The sequence below is a fragment of the Typopeltis vanoorti genome, chromosome 23 (genome assembly GCF_054136105.1).
Source record: "Typopeltis vanoorti isolate ZY-2024b chromosome 23, IOZ_Tvanoo_1.0, whole genome shotgun sequence".
NCBI classification, from domain to species: domain Eukaryota; kingdom Metazoa; phylum Arthropoda; class Arachnida; order Uropygi; family Thelyphonidae; genus Typopeltis; species Typopeltis vanoorti.
In genome coordinates, this window is record NC_143571.1 from 4,003,248 (window position 1) to 4,023,091 (window position 19,844).

General features: G+C 34.6%; 1 protein-coding gene across 1 annotated transcript in view; it reads right to left on the reverse strand.

The window, feature by feature from the left end:
• LOC150093582 (carboxypeptidase D-like) overlaps positions 1–19,844 on the reverse strand; it is a 506,393-nt gene that overhangs the window by 36,693 nt on the left and 449,856 nt on the right. The window contains exons 22-23 of the mRNA XM_090413049.1: positions 19,058–19,189; positions 3,470–3,658 (exon numbers count right to left, since the gene is read on the reverse strand). Coding sequence (XP_090269175.1) covers positions 3,470–3,658; positions 19,058–19,189 — 321 coding nt within the window. The remainder of the gene's footprint in view (positions 1–3,469; positions 3,659–19,057; positions 19,190–19,844) is intronic.

Here is a 19,844-nt window from a genome sequence, read left to right on the forward strand (position 1 = left end):
CAGAGAGTTGTAAAGTAGGTACCCTCCCTCGATGATTTTTGAACTCCCTGGAGGTGTTATGTAATAATAATAATGTTCTTACCAAAGTCTTCTCATGACTTCTGTTTAGCTAATTTTACAAAATGCTTTGCTTTCTTACATTTTTCTCTGTATTTCCCAAAAGCACAAGCTGACTTACTTTACAGGAACTTTTGATATGCTTTCTTCTTTTCTATGATTGCCTCTTTAACTTCCTGAGTCCATCAGGGAATTCTGATTTTTCTCTCACCTCTCTGGCTGAATCAACGTTTTCTTCAGGACTTGCCACTGAATCTCCAAGGTTTGGTTCCTATTCTCAAACTCTTTCATTTTTTCTTGAATAATGTTTGTGTATTTTAGTCTACAGTTAACATCTGAGAGCTGCTCATTTTATTCGCTTTAAAACTTTCTTACATGTTCTTCTTTTCAGTATGAAATTCAATTTTATCAAGACTAAATGGTGATCACTTCCGATTTCAAATCCTCTATACAATAGTGTCCTGTACCAGTGAGAAAACATCATTTTCAACAGTAACATACTCAATGAGAGTTTTCTTATTTCTTGCATCTTCTCTCCATGTGAATTTGTGCACATTTTTATGTTGGAACATGGTGTTAGTAATAACTAGTCCATATCCTAAGCATAAATCTAGCAGATACTATTATTATCACTAGTTTTGTCCTTTTCTCAAAATTTTCCTAAAACATTTCTATATGCCTGGTGGGATTCACTTCCAACTCTGCTGTTTACATCCCCAACAAGTACAACTTTTTTTCATTTTCTTTATGTCAGCTACCTGTTCTAACGACTCAACAAATTTCTTCACTTCTTCTTTAGGAGAACCTTCTAGGACCATAACTAAAAGAAGCCCATATCACTACTTGATAATATTGCCTGCTATTCAAGAAGATTATTCTCCTGTTTAGTATTTAATATTATAGCTACTCTTTCTTTTCCCCTGAACATAATATCTTGTATTTTCTGCTTAGAAAGCTCTTAGCTTTTTTTTTGTCTTTTTTTGTTTTGGTAACACCTACTATATTGATCTGGTCCTTATCCAATTCTTCTGCTAGTTCCATTTCTTTTCCATTGATGTTTCTTATGTTGATAGTGCCAATCTTGATCTCTTCTGGTGTTGAGTTGGGATTTGTTTCAGTAGGTGACTTTTTGCTATTCGCCCTGGTTCCCTGATGAAAATAACAGGAACCTTGTTTAACTGGGTGATGCCCCAACCAGCATGAAATTCCATCATGTTGTACCATCATTTTGAGTTATGGTTTAAGCCAATAAGAATATGGTCAGCTAAATACCAAATTGTCAGCCCATCATTGTTCATTCAATATCCAGGTACTGTACAACCACAGATGCGAGACCCTTCAACATTTCTGTTCATGTCAGAAGAAGGGGAATTGATTCCATCTCTGTCCTCTGGAACAGCCTTCCTCACCGCGCTTGGCCGCACGAAGGAAGTCTTGGTTTCGAGTCTAGTCGGCGACTAGAGGAAATTTTTCTAAGCCTTTTTTCGACCGGTTCCCGAGTAAGTCGATCTCTGGCACGGGCAAGCAGGTTTTTCCTCCCGGAAACTCGGGTTTTTCGTCCTGTAAACTCAAGAAAATCGACCGTAGAACCCACATTATTTCAGACATTAAATATATTGTGTTAGGGTTAGGAACCATGAGATGGCGGCACATTTGAGCCGTCTCTCTTCACTGAGTACCGCTTAATTAGTGATAGCCTTGGGCCATCTGTCTCTGATTGGGTACCAGTGGAGATTGAACTGCCCACTCAGTCTCCAAAAGTTAGATAGGGCTAAATGGCCTCGCCCACTCCCGTATATACGGGAATAAAAAGGCGTTAGCTGATTTTTTTTTCTCTTCTTCTTTTTTGATGTTCACATGAAACTCCAAAGTGTTATTTTGCAACACATCGGTGACTTCTTGTGTATGATATTATATATAAAATCAATCATTTTATATATTTTCCTTGTTTATTCTTATCTTTGAAAATTATTGTATTGTTTACTGCTCCAAATTCCACTTCTCTTTTTCTTCCCTTTCATTTATGTTTGTTTATGGATGTGTGGTTCTATCTATAAACCTTAATAGGTATCTGCATATATACAGTATAAGATTGTGAATCGAATATGCTATAAAAATAATTTTTAATACTTTCAACTTGCATTATTTATTTTTTGAAAGCACTGAAAAAATCACACAGAATATGAATCCATTAAATACCTAAGTTTATCAAATATCTCAGTCTTAAAAGATCAAAAATATATTTGATCTTTTGGTAACAAGGTTAACCCCCCCCCACAATGACAATGCAAGAAGTTTCATATAACTTGCTTCTGTTATCTATTGTAAACAACTGGAACTCACTTCTGGCTTGTGCCTGATAAGCAAATTTGCAGTCAACTATTTATCAAAAATAATATTTTCTTTACATTAAGCTATTTGTCATTTTCTTGAAGTCCTTGAGAAGAGGTATGACTTCCTCTATTATTTCTGGTCGAATGGCTAGAATGTAAAATAACCTCTCGGTTTGTATGTATTATTTCATTAAGCCAATAGTTCTTTTCTAAGATAAATTTATCTAGGCATCTGAGCCAATTAAAATTAATTACTGTCTGCAAGAAATATATATAAACAAAACTGATTTGTACCATACAGAACATTTTCATTTTAGTTTTGAATCTAAACCCAATTGATTGTAAATAAAATACAAATAAAGGACTATAGACTACATCTATGGTACTTTATTTTACAATTTTTAGAGTTTAACAAAAGAATTTTATATTATTTCAGATGTATTTGTTTACTTTTACAGTATTATTTTCTTATGTACATTTATTTATTTATTTTTTTTAACATTTTGGTGTTTGGCTCTTAATCTAAATTAGTGATTCCCCCCCCCCCCTTCTTGGAAATAAATTGGTATTTTTTTTATTCATTTCCAGTGACTTGGAGAGAAGATGGGATTCCTTTCTCCCTACATTCAATATACTGAACTTTGCACTATAAAAAGTTGTTTCCCTAGTCCCTTAAGGGTTTGCTATAGTGAGTGATTGCTATCTGTACTACAATAATATATTTTCAATTTAATCATGTTTAAATTTATGGTTTCTCTTAGAAACAAAAGCAAGTCTAAATAAAATATTATTCATATTACATAAGGGTTTACTTAAATTAAAGTTAGATCTGTATATACCAAAGGAAATTGTTAAAGTTGACAGTTTTGGCAGAACTCACTGCTATTAAACCTGAAAATTTTACTTCTCCCTGGAATTTTTGAGATTATATTATGTTATAATTAATGGAAATGGTGTACATTGGCTATGCTAGAACCAACTTCTACAAATAATTAGAAAAAAATGTAAATAAAATGAAAAATATCAATTCAAACTACTATTGTTCAAAATAAAAATTAATTTTAATAAATATATCATACTTTGGTAACTGGAAAATATCCTTCGGCTATTGCAGAAACAGCATATTCTCCAACCAGTAAGGGATGCCAATAGAATCCATTTTTTGCAGTATAGATAGTATGATTAAAACAATCAACTGATATCACAGCACCAAATATGGGTTTATTATATTTAGTGGTGGTGACAAAACCACTAATTCCTTGATATGCCTTAAAAAACAGATAGTAAAATATTAATATTTATATCAAGTAATATTTATTGATAACTGTTCTGAGCAACTTTCCATATAAGCCTCTTCCAAGTATGTGATGATTTTAAGTTTAAATATTTAAACTTTCAGTTTTTCAAGGTGGAAACAAACTGATAAGACATCATTTGATGATACAATATACTCTCAATTATCTGGACATGGTTTGCAGATTATCACTGCATGCACATCTCTTTAATTTATCGTGTATTTGATTAGGTAGCATAAATATACATACACAATTAATATATAAAATATACACAAAATATTTGTTTTGTAAAAGTGACTGTGTTCCAGGATGTCTTACCTCCCGATATGCATGAACACAAAAGTAGTGAAAAATGTTTAAGAAAAGTTAATTTCTCAGTCTCTCTAATGGAGAAGTGTATTTTTTAGCATAGTAGTTTAACAACATTGGTCTTATTATTATTAAGACCAAGACCTCCAAGGAGTCAAAAGACTCTTCATGGGCGGTCAAAACTCTCACATAAAAAAGGCAAAAAATGCCTTAAATTCATTCAGTTTCCACTCATCACACAAATTCAGGCAATGCATTCCACTCAACGACCACTCTAACATTGATCCCTCAATCACTATCTTTATACAGCTTTCAGGAAATGCTTCTTGCTTTACCTCATCTAAATCTATTATAAGAAAAATATCCTCCATATTAATCTGGTAACAATCTCTCATTAACTTATGTCTCAATCATATTCTCTCTCCTTCTATTCATTAGACTCTGTAAATTGCATTCCCTCAATCTGCCTTTGTATTCCAGAATTCAAGACTCCAAACCAATTTAATGATTTTCTCTGAATTCCAAGATATCCCCATCTCTTTAAAAAACCAAGTGATTAGATCTGTGCAAAGGAACAGTAACCTCTTTGATTCTGCTTATTTTAGTGAATTAATATTAATGCATATAGTAACAGATGAATGAATTATGCATAACTGTTTTGTAATAATGTTATATTCAAGCAATGACAATCAAGGAAAAGAAGGAGTAGCCATAGTATTCAACACTAAATACTTGAATGGCAGGCAGTCTTAAGAAGAGTGATGTGGGCAAATATCAGAATGGGGAACAGGACAATGAGACTTATTTGTGCCTATGGTCCCACAGAAGGTTCTACTAAGGTAGAAGTGGAGGAATTTTTTGAGGCTTTAGAGAAAGCAACTGAAACAATGAAAAAGGAAAAGTTGGTCCTTGTTGAGATCTAAATAGCAGAGTAGGAAATGATTGGCAGACATACAAAAATATTTTGGGGAAATTTGGAGAAAAGAGCAAAGCTAACAATAATGGCAAATACTTGTTGGATTTCTGCTTAGGACATAGACTGGTTATTACTAACACCATGTTCCAACATAAAAATGTGCATAAATTCACATGGAGAGAAGAGGCAAGGAATAAGAAAAGTATCATTGACTATATTATTGTTGATAGTGATGTTTTCTCCCTGGTGCAGGACACCAGAGTGTACAGAGGATTTGAAATTGGAAGTGATCACTATTTAGTCTTGAGCAGGATAAAATTGAACTTCATATTGAAAAGAATAACATGTAAGAAAGTTTTAAAGTGAATAAAAGTTGAGCAGCTCTCAAATGTGAACTGTAGACGACTAAAATACACAAAGATTATTGAAGAAAAAATGAAAGAGTTTGAGAACAGGAACCAAACCTTGGAGAGTCAGTGGTAAGCCTTGAAGAAAACCCTGATTGATTCAGCCAGAGAGGCATGTGGTGAGGTTGTCTGCAAGGATAGAAAAATCAGAACTCCATGGTGGACACAAGAAGTTAAACAGGCAGTGAAGGAAAAGAAGAAAGCATATCAAAAGTTCCTGGCAAATAAGTCTGCTTGTGCTCTTAGAGAATGCAGAGACAAATGTAAGAAAGCTAAACACTGTGTAAAACTGGCTAAACAAGTCATGGGAAAACTTTGGCAAGAACATAGAAAATAAATATGAAGAAGGTTGCAAAATATTCTGGAGGTTGTTGAAGAAACTTAGAAATGGAGGAAAGAGTGCTGTTAAAGGATTTAGAGATGATAAAGGTGACATGAAAATGGGAGAAAAAGATATCCTTGAAGTATGGATAATTACAGGAAGTACAGGAAAGTGTTTTAATGTTAAATCTGGTGTCAGACAAGGATGTACATTATCCCCTCTGTTATTCATTATCTATATGGATCACATTATGAAGGAAAGTGGTATTAAATCTGATATCAAAATTGGAGATGTTAATGTCAGCTCTTTGCTTTATGCGGATGATGTTATACTTCTAAATAAATCCACTACAAGTCTGCAAGATTCTCTGAGTAAATTGAATAGCTGTTGTAATAGATATGGTATTAAGATCAGCTATAAAAAGACGAAGACATTGAAAATAGGCAGAATCATTGAAAATGTCAACTGCAGTGTGAATGGAGAACCTGTAGAACAAGTAAAACATTTCAGCTACTTAGGCACGATTTTTAGTGAAGATGGTCAATTAAATATGGAAATAGACAACAGAATCAACAAAGATGGTATGGTAGGAAGTCAATTGAATAAAGTCATATGGAATAAGAGAGAAATTAGTCGAAATACTAAATTAACTATTTACAAGACAGTGTTCAAACCAGTTTTAACTTATGGATCTGAGAGCTGGGTCAGAAGTAAAACACTTGACCAAAGACTAGAGACTGCAGATATGAAGACTCCTGAGAAAGATTAGAGGCATGAACAGATGGCATAAATGGCAATATCACATTAAAAATGAGGATATTAGGAAAGAACTTGACATTGTCACCATCTAGGAATGCATTAGCAGAGCTAATCTCAGGTGGTATGGTTACTTAAACAGAATGGGCGAGGAAAGATTAACAAAACAAGTGGTCTCTGCCCGGTTGGCAGGAAAACGACCCAGCGGAAGACCAAGATATAGGTGGATTGATACGGTGCAAAGTGTCTTGTAGAAATATAAGATCTGATAATGTTGGAGTCTTGACAAGTAACAGACTGATTTGAAGGAAAATTGTAGATAGGAAGTTAGTAACGATGTAAATTTTTCATGTAGTACTATCATATCCTGTACACCCCTTGGGGGGTACATGTCAGGAATTTGATGATGATGATGATAATTTGTAATAAAAAAAATAAATTTGTTACATGAGCAATTATGTAACAAATACTTGATTTAGTCATAGAATTTTTACTAAAAGTGTTGTGATCCTCCTTAATATAATTCATTAAAAGACGGAACAATGAACAAACCGAAATAACACAAAGCATTAAGAATACATTCAAATATGGTATCATATTTACAACTAATCTTAGAAAAGTTTGATAAAAGGTATTAAAAAAATAAAAACACTGATGTGGAGTTAACTAATATTACTTTCCACAACTGGGGATAAATTTATTTCTATTTAGTCATCTATCAGATCTCTGAGGTAGCAATACTTCATAACATAATCTTCCTTATACAGTCTCTCCATGAGGAATGAACCTGCTCTTATGCAGGACTTAAGTCTTTTTCAGAAACTCTGTGAGCAGAAGTGACAGCATGCTTGCAAGCACAGTGTTTAAGTTCGTGATACTTAATATATTTCATGTTCCTCATGCATTAACATCTGCAGATTTCCCAGACTTTGTAAAGAAAGATAAATTACAGATATAAAGGATATAATCAATACGAAGTGTTGGTGGAAAAAAGACATGTCTTTCATAACAGCATGGTCTATGTGAAAAGACTGTATAAAGAATGTTGTGAAGCATTGTTAAGATGCCCACGTCTGAAGAGTTCTCATAGACTACATTTATCTCTGTTGTGAAAAGTAATATTTAAACCCCCTGATCAATGTTAAGAGATTTGTTTAGAATAAACCTAGTAATGTTTATTAAAATGTCAAGTCATCTGAGATGCGTTTCCAGTACACTGAGGATTAAAAGCTGCTGCTGAGGCAGTAAAGCAGAAGGCTTGGGAATCCTTTGGAGAAAGATTAGACTCATCCTATGCAAATGCAAACAAAGCATTCTGGCAGACTATCCACTGCCTTCGAGAGACGAAATCGTGCACAGCAAGGGCAATTAAGGGCTCTGATGGTGCACTTTTAACAACCAAGAAAGATATCCTCCACAGATGGAGGGAATACTTTAAGAGCCTTCTTAACCCAGGTGGCCCAGCAGTTGTGCAGATCAAGGCGATTAGTCTCACAGCAAAGAGGTCCATTTAGCAATAAAATCGCTAAAACCAAGCAAGGCTGCTGGTAATGATGAAATTCGGCCCGAAATGCTAAAAACCTTAAATCGAGATGGGGCTCTCTGGCTGACTCGAGTGTGTCGGGCTGCTTGGATGTCTGGGTGAGCATCAAAGCAATGGCAGACAGGCATAATAATACCAGTCTTCAAGAAGGTAGACAAGAGAGATTGCAGCAACTATCTGGCATCTCTCTGCTCAGCCTGCCTGGGAAAGTATATGCTAGGTGCTTGGAAAGAAGGTGCAGGAGCATAGTTAAGTCAAAGTTCCAGGAAGAACAATGTGGCTTTCGTCCTGGTAGAAGCACAACTGACCAAATCTTCACTTTAAGGAAAGTCTTTGAGAAATCTTGGGAATATGCCAAGACTGTCTACACATGTTTTGTGGACTTGGAGAAGGCATATGACTTGGTTCCTCGGGACAAGCTTTGGCAAGTAGCATAGGAGTATGGAGTGGATGGCCAACTATTAGCTGCCATCAAGTCCCTGTATGAATACCCGGAGTTTTGTGTCAGGGTAAACAGCACAAAGTCTGAACCTTTCACAGTCTCCATTGGCCTCCGCCAAGGGTGAGTTCTGCCACCCCTCCTTTTCATAATATTTATGGACTGGATTGATAGGCACAGCCGAGGCAGTGAGTGTGTCAGAATTGAAAGACATAGCATTAGACATCTGCTTTTTGCAGATGACCTAGTTCTGCTTAGCTCTTCCATAGATAACCTCCAGCAGACCCTGCTTAGGTTTGTAGCATGCAGAAGACAGAATGAAGAACAATGTTTTTCCAGGCCACACTGAAACAGTGTGGCCTGGCCAAAACTGAAACATTTGTGGTCTCAAGACAACCATCCCAGTACACTCTGTATGTGAGTGGAGTCCCGCTGAGGCAGGTGGAGAAGTTTAAATACCTTGGGTCCATATTTATGAGTGATGGAAAGTGGGACAAAGAGCTAGATACTTGGATTGTCTCAGCAAGAGCAATACTGTGGGAGCTTGGCCTTTCAGTAGAAGCAGGAGTTAAGCCAGAAAACAAAGCTGGCTGTCTTCAATACAGTCTACATCCCCATCCTCACCTATGGTCACGAGAGTTGGGTAATGACTGAAAGAATGCAGACACGAATCCAAGCGGCTGAAATGAGGTTCCTTCGAGGGGCTGCCGGGCTGACAAGACTCAACAGAGTCAGAAGCTCTACAATTCAGGAAACCCTCAATACTCGACCATTGCTTCTCAGTGCTGAGAGATCACAGTTACGTTAGTACAAGCACCTGGTCAGAATGTCACAAGAGAGCCCCCCCCCCAGCAGGCCCTCTTTGCCAAGCTAGGGGATGGAAGGCCAAGGACTTGCTGGATAGATTATATCCAAAACCTTAGGTGGACACGTTTGGGAGTCCCACCAGAACACCTGAGCTTGGTGGCAGAGGACTGTGACCATTGGAAGTTCCTCTTGCAGCTGCTGCCCCCACGACCCAGTTAGGAAAGGTGGGCCTTGAAGATGAATGAATGTTTATTAAAAGAGTAATCTAATTAAAAATAATTTTAAAAATTTAAAACAGACCATGCTGCTCTAGTATAATTTGTAAATATCTATATTATTAATCCTTCTTTCATTTATGCCTATGCTGTCATTCCATCTTTTAATTCAATCATACTTTATAAACAAAGAAAACTCCTTTATGTTAGCAATCAATATTTAATTTTTATCACAATGTTATTCTGGAGAGGGAAATGGGATGCGTGGTTTTGGAGTTTTAATATTTTTTTGGATATGGTGGGAGATGTAGCCACTGGCTAAGAAGGTCGTGTAAATGTGGTTAAGTTCTGTGGAGAGAGCCTGGAACAGACTGTGCCAAAGCTATCACCATTGCATATATCAAAGACATATATGAAAAACTAAATGAAAATGAAATCCTAAAAAAAAGCACAACCTTTCAACCGCTTACAGACTATATAAAAATTAGCATTCCTTATCTGCTCTATGAAAGACCAGCAACAATCCCTGGGCTTGCCAAGTGTTAACCAGGTTCCTTGCTATTTTAAACTATCTAATCAGGCAGGACAGCCAGTATCTGTTTCCACCACGTTACATGCACTCATGACTTGTTGATTGTGCTTTGGATGACTGTCATAGGATATGCTGGAAGAAGACCTTCATCTTCATTATTTAGTGTAGTGTCTGTGTGCACATTAATATTATATTCATTCCTTGATGATGGCAATTTGACTGTGTTGAAATATTGGAAGTATTAATTAAATTATTGTAGTTAAGTATAGTCTGTGCTATAATTCCTTTAAAAAATATCTATGAATAACTAATGTATGAGCTTTACCAGAATCATTGATTTTTGTAGTTTAATTCTCACAACACAAAAAGAAAAGAAATAAGGTATTTATTTAATTTATTTAAGTACTTAGCTACTAATATTTCAGCATTTGAGTTAGGTGTGGGAAAAAAAAAAGCATGAGTAGCAGAAGAAGTTAACACTGACTACTGCCAAATACAGTCATTTTTATTAAGCGCAGGTGCATTCAAAATGGCCATTACCAAATTCCTTAAAGAACATACACTGTGGAATTTATTTCTGTGTGTGTGGAGGGGATGTTAATAATGTGAATTTGATCCTGAGAGGGATGAAGTTTATCCATGTCCCCAAGATTCCACAATCAAACTTTGACAATCTGTAAATCTGTTCATATTAAAATATCTATAGAGTCTGGAAATTATAATGGAAGCAATCTTTAGTTAAATCCAGTTTTTCTGAAAGTATAATGCAAATTAAACCACCTGAAAAATTTGGATATCTGTCTTGAGATTCCTTTAAGGTGATGCTATTAGTGTTTGTAGAGTTTGCCATGAGTGTGGATAATCTCTAGTTAGGGGTTGTGCATTTATTTGCAAAGCTATCTTTCACTGCTTTCGGTTCATATGTACATATGCTTCATTTTCAACTGAAAAGGTAGTTTATGGTCTTCTTTCTTCTCATTTTTCTTTTACAGTAAATTTGATCTTAATATATCGGCTATAGTCTTTATGTCATAAACCTATATTTGCCAAAATATTCATCCACACAATGGAACCAATAGATGGATTGGCAGGTATGAAGAAAGGTCACCAAAAAGGAATTCACTGAAAGAAAATCCGACAGAAAAAAAAAAAAATCAAATCAAGAAAACAATTTACTGGCTTATAATTCAGTGAAAGACATTTAAACAAATGTAATTCACTGATAGATAACACAATGAAAATACTAACTGGTCAAAAGTTTATTCATTGAAAATATACTAAAATGAACAGAAAGGCAATTTCATCAAAACACTGACTGAAATCTAAACTAATAAATATGAAATAAGCACACTTTGAGTTTCACATCAAATTATAAAGACATATTTGCAACTTCAAAGTGAAATCTTTGTATTTTTTATAAAAACACAGTATACTCCCTTCTTAAGGTATTTATAAGCCATGCATAGTGAAAAATCACACTAATGCAGACTAGTTTTGATCTTTAGTGGACTCATCAGTGGAAAGTGCACTCATGGAGATATTAGGAACTATCTCAACAGCAGGTATCATTTCCCATATACAAGTAGAAAAATGGTGCACAACCATACCATTATAATATCTGGAAAAAACTTGCTACAGTTATCATGATACAGCTTTAAATGTCTTCAGATCCCAGTGCCAAAATCTCATTTGTGAGTATATTATATCAAGTACCTTCAATATCATTACATTAAGCACTCTATAGCACAACTGGAAGAACACAGCCCTTCAATTGGAAAAGATATGAGTTCAGTTACTGTCAGCATAAGAAGAATCTTTATATTGGCTTTTTGATCTCATACAAAGGTAACAGGGTTTTTTCTCCAGGAAACTGGTTTTTCTTCCTGCATATGGACAAACTGGTCAGAAACACACACACACACACACACACACACACACACACACACACACACACACACACACACACACACACACACACACACACACACAATTTACAAACAAAAAAATACTATTGGTAGGTAGAAGATGATAACAGATGGTGATTAAGTAGTGTAGATATATAATAATATATGGATTCTGACAGAGATAGCTCCTAGGATCTCCACAAGTCTAGCTTCCACTTATAACCTCAATAGTTTCAAAACTGCAATCAGTAGTGACTTCCAAATTAGCACACAGCATTATACATTCTTGAGAATGAACATGCACTATATATATTGTAGGATATAAAGAGCAACTTAATGTGAAGGTAAAGTAACTGCGCTCTACATACTAGTACCTTAACTGTGAAAATATCTCACATGAACTCTTTTGTTCGCTTGGGTAAAATAAGAATAGAACAATAATATATTTAGTGCAGCTTAACTTTTTTTCTACCTTTAATATGGAATCCAGACAGTGATAAACTTGAATATTTTCTACCACATCTGTATTACTATTTATCTCCTTCAATTTTTTGAAGTAATTTATTTTATTTATTAACTGGCTATTACACCCATGAAAAGTTAGCTGATAGGACATTAAGTATTAAGGGTTGGGAAACCAATTGATAAATCTTTTTCTTTCAACAAACTTTTTTTAAATGACTTAATAGGAGAAGTGGTAATAATGTCACCAGGTAAGGAACTGTTTAACACTTTGATCGTCCATGCTTGAAGTGATAAAACTTGGTATGTAACTTTTTTTTTTTTTTTTTTTTGTATTTTAAGCATTTTAGCTGTTATCACTGAGTTAACTCTAAAAGGTATACAAAGGCATACGAGGGTATGCTGAAAAGTTGTGATAATTACCATGAAGAAATTGAGATAGAACCATGTAACACATACATTATTCTATATATTCCCCACATAGTGTTATACACTTGTTACAACGCTGCTGCATCATTTGCAATCCTCTGGGCAAAAAGTCTTTCCCTTGTTGCAATCCTCAGCTGAAGAAATGACTTCATTTGTGGTAAATTTTGTTCCATTCAAGTGTTTCTTTAAACGTGCGAATAGGAAATGATCAGGTGGGCCAGGTCTGGTGGACAGGGTGGGTGAGGAAGACATTGAAAGCCAAAGTTATTTATTGTCTGTTTGGTTTCATAAGCAGAGTGAGCAAGTATGTTGCCCTGCCAAAGCACCATGCCTCAGCTCACTTTCTTGCGGCGTTATTCCTTCGGTACCTCCTTCAATTCCTTCAGAGCTGTTGATAAACTGATGCTGTAAGAGTTTCAACTTTTTTGAGTACTTGATAAGGATTATGACATCCACATCCCAAAAGACAATTGCAAGAACCTTCCCTGTTGATTTCTGAGTTCAAAACTTATTTGACCATGGAGAACCTTTGTGCTTCAACTCCATTGACCATTATTTGGTCTCTGGGTCATTGTGATGAAGCCATGTTTCATCAACTGTTACAATACGAAACAAAAAATTTGTATCTGATTTCTCAAAATGACCCTAAATCCCTTGAGATGACAGCACACATTCTCTCTTTTGGTTAGTATTCAAATTTGGGGTCCCGCTTCGCTGAGAGCTTCTGCATTGTCCAGATGTTAGTGGATAATGACCACAACTTGTTCCCTAGATATCCCCAGTCTTTGCAATGTTTCTGGCTGGTATTCGTCTATCATCAAAGATCATGGCATGCACTGCATCAATGTTTCCAGATGTGATCACGGTGGAAGGTCTTCTTTACCAGGGGAATTTGTTGTTTCAGGATGTCTAGCAACTGTTGAATATGCTGGGACACAGTCCACCAAAGTCTTACACAAAGTGAATCTCAGTTGCAGACTTTTCTTGCAACAAGAAAAACTTGATGATGGCCCACACCTCTGTGTGTTTAAATTTCTTCAAAACTTCTGATGTCTTTTCATATATCCTAAAAGAAAAAGAACAAATTATACAATTCGATGAAACATGGGGGTAAAAGGGTTTCAAGACATGTTCTTTCTTGTGGTTATATCAGTTGCTTTTTGTTCTAGGCATTTATCAGAACTTTTCATCCCCCTCTCTAATATTGTAACTGTAGGGCATTGCTGCTTAGACAGAAATGCAACTGGTTTCTATATTTAGCACTTGCATTGGATATCCTGACTTATTTCATTTTAGCATTTTGCAATAAAGTAGCTAAAGAATTCTTACCACATTGAAATTGAAACCATCTTCATTAAAAACCATTCCTAAATAGCTGAAATAGTTTACTTGTTCTATTGAGTTCTCCAGTGAGAATGCAGTTAAAGTTTTCTATGGTTTTGCTAACTTTCATAGTTTTGAGATTTTAATTGCTGATTTTTATAAAATTTGTTATTCAATTTAGTTAAATAATCATGAAGACTCACAATGGATTTACTAAAGTACATCATCTGCATAAAGCAGAAAGCTAAATTTGATATCTCCAATTTTGATATTAGGTTTAAAAGCTACTTTCTTACATAATGTGACTCAAAAATGATGAACAAGAGAGAGAGAGAGAGTGTGTGTGTGTGTGTGTGTGTGTGTGTGTGCGCGCGCGCGCGCATATATATATATATATATATATATATATATATATATATATATATATATATATATATATATATATATATATATATATATATATATATATATATATATATATATATATATATATATGAGAGAGAGAGAGAGAGAAATCTGAATCCTGACAACTGATATTTGGCCTAAACCTAGATTTTTCTCCAAGTTTCTCTTCCAGAAGTTTTCTTAGCTTTTTTTAAGTATGCTTGCATAAATTTTATCTTGAACACTTGGTAGGGAAATTCCTCTGTAATTTGTAAATTCTCACATTGTTTTATTTCTCCTTTTTTAGATGGAATTATCAGAACTCTACCACAATCATCATTCACTTTTCTTCACCAGGCATTCTGAATCATTCAGGGTAACACCGTAAAAATTTTTATACAAGGGTGGCTTGAAAAGTTCTCGTCCTCGACCATAGGTGGCAACACTATCGGCAATATTTTTTTCTAAGTTGGTACATCTGTCATAAGCATCCACCTGAAATTGCAAGTCATTCTATCAAGTAGTTTGTTTTATTCAGCTGTCTGAAGCAAACGTGTTGTCTGTATCCCTTGAAATGGATAAAACTGAGTATCGTGCAGTTATAAAATTCTTTGTAAAAGAAGGTTTAACATCAAAAGAAATTCATTTGAAGTTCATAAAAGATTATGGTCACTCTTCTCCTTCATTTTCGACAATTAAGAAATGGACTACCGAGTTTAAACGTGGCTATACCAGCCTTGAAGATGATCCATGTGAAGACGTCCAAAAAGTGTAACAACACCAGAAATCATTGATCAAGTGCATGATATGGTATTGAATGACTGGCGAGTTAAAGTGGGTGAAATTTCACCTATAGTCTCATTTGCCGATACTCTAGGCATTTCAAAATAACGTGTAGGATATATTTTGCATGAAGAATTGCAAATGAAAAAGCTTTGCGCAAGATGGGTGCCGTGCTTGCTCACAGCAGATAAAAAATGCACTCTCATGAAAATCTCAGAACAGTGCTTGGAGCATTTTAACAAGAATAAAACTAATTTTGTGCATAGATTTATTACTATGGATGAGACTTGGATTCACCATTACACACCAGAGTCAAAACAGTGGACAGAAGCCGGTTGTTCAATTGCAAAGAAGACGAAGTCTTTTCCATCAGGAAGAAAGGTCATGGCATCAGTGTTTTGGGATGCAAAAGTCATTTTGTTTATTAATTATCTTGAAAAGGGCAAAAAACAATAACCAGGGCATATTAATCTGATCTTTTAACCAGACTAGATGAAAAAAATTCATGAAAAAACACCCAGTTTGCAGAAGAAAAAAATCATCTTTCATGAGGACAATGCATCTGCCCACAAAGGCGTTTTGGCAATGGGAAAATTAAGGGATCTGCACTATGAATTGTTAGAACATCCACCCTATTCCCCCTGATTTGGCTCCCTCTGACTTCTTTTTCTTCCAAAAACTCTTCCTCGCTAGTTAGCATTTTTCTTCGAATCAAGAGGTGATTGCAGCTGTAAAGGGATATTTTGCAGATCTTACTGAGAAGGTACAGGATAATAGTGCTGGAGCATTGCTGGAATAATTGTATTAGTCATAAGGGAGATTATGTTGAAAAATAAAAATAATTTTGAAATTATAAATTTGTTTTTTCATTGTTAGGCCGAGAACTTTCCGGGCCACCTTCGTAGATGGTGTGGCATGTTGACAAATATAAAATTACATTCAAATTAATTATCAATCACTGGACTAATGAAATCTTGTAGCATATTGTAGTTTCTTCAGGCCAACATCAATAAATTAATTTGTGCTGATTTTGGAGTGATGGAGTTGTTAATAAATGCTGGATATTTGGCATATTTTATGGTAGTAAAATTGTATTGTAATGGACACATTAAGGATCTTCTGAAAATTAGAATATTAAATGATTTCCATTTTACCCCAGTTTTTTTATGTAGGTTTCATTAACTCTATGTGTTTTATGAAACAATTAATCATCTTAAATATTCTTTTGTAAACAAGCTTCCCACTTGTATTCTTCTAATAAAAAGACATAGTAGTGCAAAAGAGGAATGCAAAGTATAATCTGCAGGTCTTCAAATTCAGTGTTAACAAGGTTAACTTTCTGTCCATTCATGGTTCCTCAATGTTATTGACTAGTATTATCAATATTGAATAGAATTATCAGAAACAGTGGACAACCATGCAAATTAATTAATAATGCAGTGCTAGTTTCTTTAATGCAGTATGCATACTAATAAGTACACACATACTAATGTAAAGGTTGAAACATAAAATTTTAATGTTATTAAAGTTTTATCATTTAACCGTAAAAGAAACCACAAAGTAATTGTAAGCTAAATATAAGTATGGAAGCAAATGAGAATTTAGATCAAAAGTGAAGAATGACCACTGATCTTCAGCATATTTTCATATCTGATAAATGTCATAAAATAAGTATGAACATAAAATAACTCTCATTTATAAGTGTGTTGGCCTGGGTGGCTGAATAGTTAGCATATCCAATCTCCAAACAACAGGTTGGAGATTGGATATGCTAACAAATTCTGATATATTCTGGAGCAAAATTTCCATATTCTGTAAAAAAAAAAGATTTTATGCACACACACAAAATAAAACTATTAATTATCCATAGTAATTGGGGGGCACTATTGAAAGCTAGCTAATTGAAAAAACACTGCAAATCAAAATTATGTTTTATTGGATTAAATACATAAAAAATAACATAAATAAACATTCTTGTAGTATGTAAATACAAAATTGAATATTTTTAAACTTTAGATTGAAAGTCCATGATTTTTACTTGTTTTCTTTGTAGCATTAATTTGTTTTATTTTTCTTATATGTCCACGAATGATGCAATGTAATTTAAAATATACAGTAATGACGTCTGTTATTTAACAGACGTCATTACAGACGACCACAGCAGTTAATCCTACCTGATGGATAATTGAACCCCAGATAATCGCATTTTACTGTGTATATAATTAAACATTTAAAGTCACACCCCTCATATATATATATATATATATATATATATATATATATATATATATATACAGGGTGTTCGGGATAAATTTGACAGTTTCGTAAGGAAAAAGAAAATCTTCTTTGTATCTATTAAATTTAATGAATTGACAAAAAACATTACAGGCAGAGTTAATTACAATACTATCAACAAGATTTACTCAAAATAACCACCATTAGCATCGATCACAGCTTCAATTCTGCTTCGGAACCTCGAACAAGCTGATGCTACAGTCTCCCTGGGAAGGGCCGCAAAAACTGTTTTAATTTTATCCATTAACTGGGCTTTTGTATTACTGGAAGTGCGATTGGTGTCTTTTTCAACTGCGCCCCATACAAAATAATCCATGGGGTTAAGGTCTGGGGAGTTTGGAGGCCAAACATTTGGACTGGTGAAGTCGTAGAAATTTTCAGACAACCATTTTTGACTTTTCCCAGAGGTGTGGCAAGGGGCCGAATCCTGCTGCCATACATACGGCCTACCATTGGCTACCCTTGTTATCCAGGGCTTGACTACAGTTAGCAACTCCACGAACAAAGCCCGAATTCCAATGCCAGGGTTCTTCAACACCTGTTCCTGCAGATTTGCGAGGAATTCTGCTGTACGAACGCAATCAGATCGTCTGCTAGGGATCTTTCTTCTTGCTACATCCTCGTAGTCACCATTGCAAGTCTCTAGTTCATGCCTGATTGTTTTTACTGTATTCAGGGAGCATTGGGCAGCAGTCGTAATATCCTTATTTTGATGGCGGGCACGAATCATCATGATACAAGTTATTCTCTTCCATGATTCAGGTGGGTTCCAGCTATCCATCCTTTCTGACATCTTGTCTATGAATGAAGAAGGGTCCAAACTTTTAAATGAAGAGAAGTGTGTGTTAATACATGTAACTTACGGAAAAATATAATTAATTATAAATATGTCAAATTTATCCCGAACACCCTGTGTATATATATATATATATATATATATATATATATATATGGCTTTAAATGTTTAATTATATACATTTATGGCTTTAAATGTTTAATTATATACATTTAAAGTGTTTAAGTGTTCACCTAAGTGTTTATAGTATACATCTGATAAACACTTAGAACAAAATGATATTATTATTATTATTACATGACACCTCTAGGGAGTCCAAAGAATCATCGAGGGAGGGCACCTGCTCTACAACTCTCTTGTCTCCACCAACTACACCAATGCTGTCTACTGCCCACCACCACTAGCATTTCTACAGACAATCACAAACATCCATACCCAGGACAAGATTCGAACCCACAGCCTTTTTGGCTGGAGAGTGGATATGCTAACCACTCGGCCAACCAGACTGACTAATTATATCATTTTATATCAAAGCAACTGATATACCACAAGAAAGAACATAACTAGTGACAGAGTTATGAAGATAACTTATGTTCTTTTTTGTGGTTAATCGGTTGCTTTATCATTTTTGTTCTTGGTGTTGCTTAGAACTTTCCATACTCCCCATAGATAACAATAACACAAATAAATAAATAATGCTACACATTCATTTTTTTGTATTGATTCTTGAGTTACATTTAATTTTTTTACCTGTTTTAATAAATTAAGAAGTGCATTTTTATTGCTCCTCCAGGCAGTCATCAGTTGACTAGGTTGTGGTGCAGCACAGCAATGAACATAAGCAGCCAATTCATAAGTATGTCCCACTGTGTGACTATAATCCTAAAGCAAGGGTGAATGAAATCCTCATAATAACTAATATATAGAATAAAACTTAAAAGTAAAAAAATATTTAATATGAAAAAGTAGTTGTTTTTTTTTTCCATCAGAAAACCAACTCACATATCTAAGGCAAACTTTTATAAATTATCGGTATCATCATCACTGAATTTTAGGTCATTGACCACTTTTTTTTACCTTCTGTAAGACCATCACCCTGTTTATTAGAATTTCGAAGTGCTTAGAATAAATTTCATGTTTAGTTCCTGGATCAGGGTTCCTGGTATTAAATGTGCCACTGGTTTCCACATATGAGTGGGATTCCAGCAAAGTAGGGAGATAAAAAAAAAAACAATAAATAATATGCATCCTAACATTCTTCATTATAATGAATCATATTTAAAATGGCACTAATGTTATCAATTTCAAACTCCTAGCCCACATGTAACACTAATGTGTGATAGATATGATCTATATTATGTGTGTGTGTGTGCATGCATGTGGTACTGGAACACACATATACAAGGGAGTATCCAAAAATAACCAAAATTAAAAAAAAAAAATAATAAAGTTAATAATATACATAAGTAAAGTTTATAGTATACCATATTCTAGTTCCTTCAAAGTATTCTCCACGTGAGTATGTACTTATCCCAAT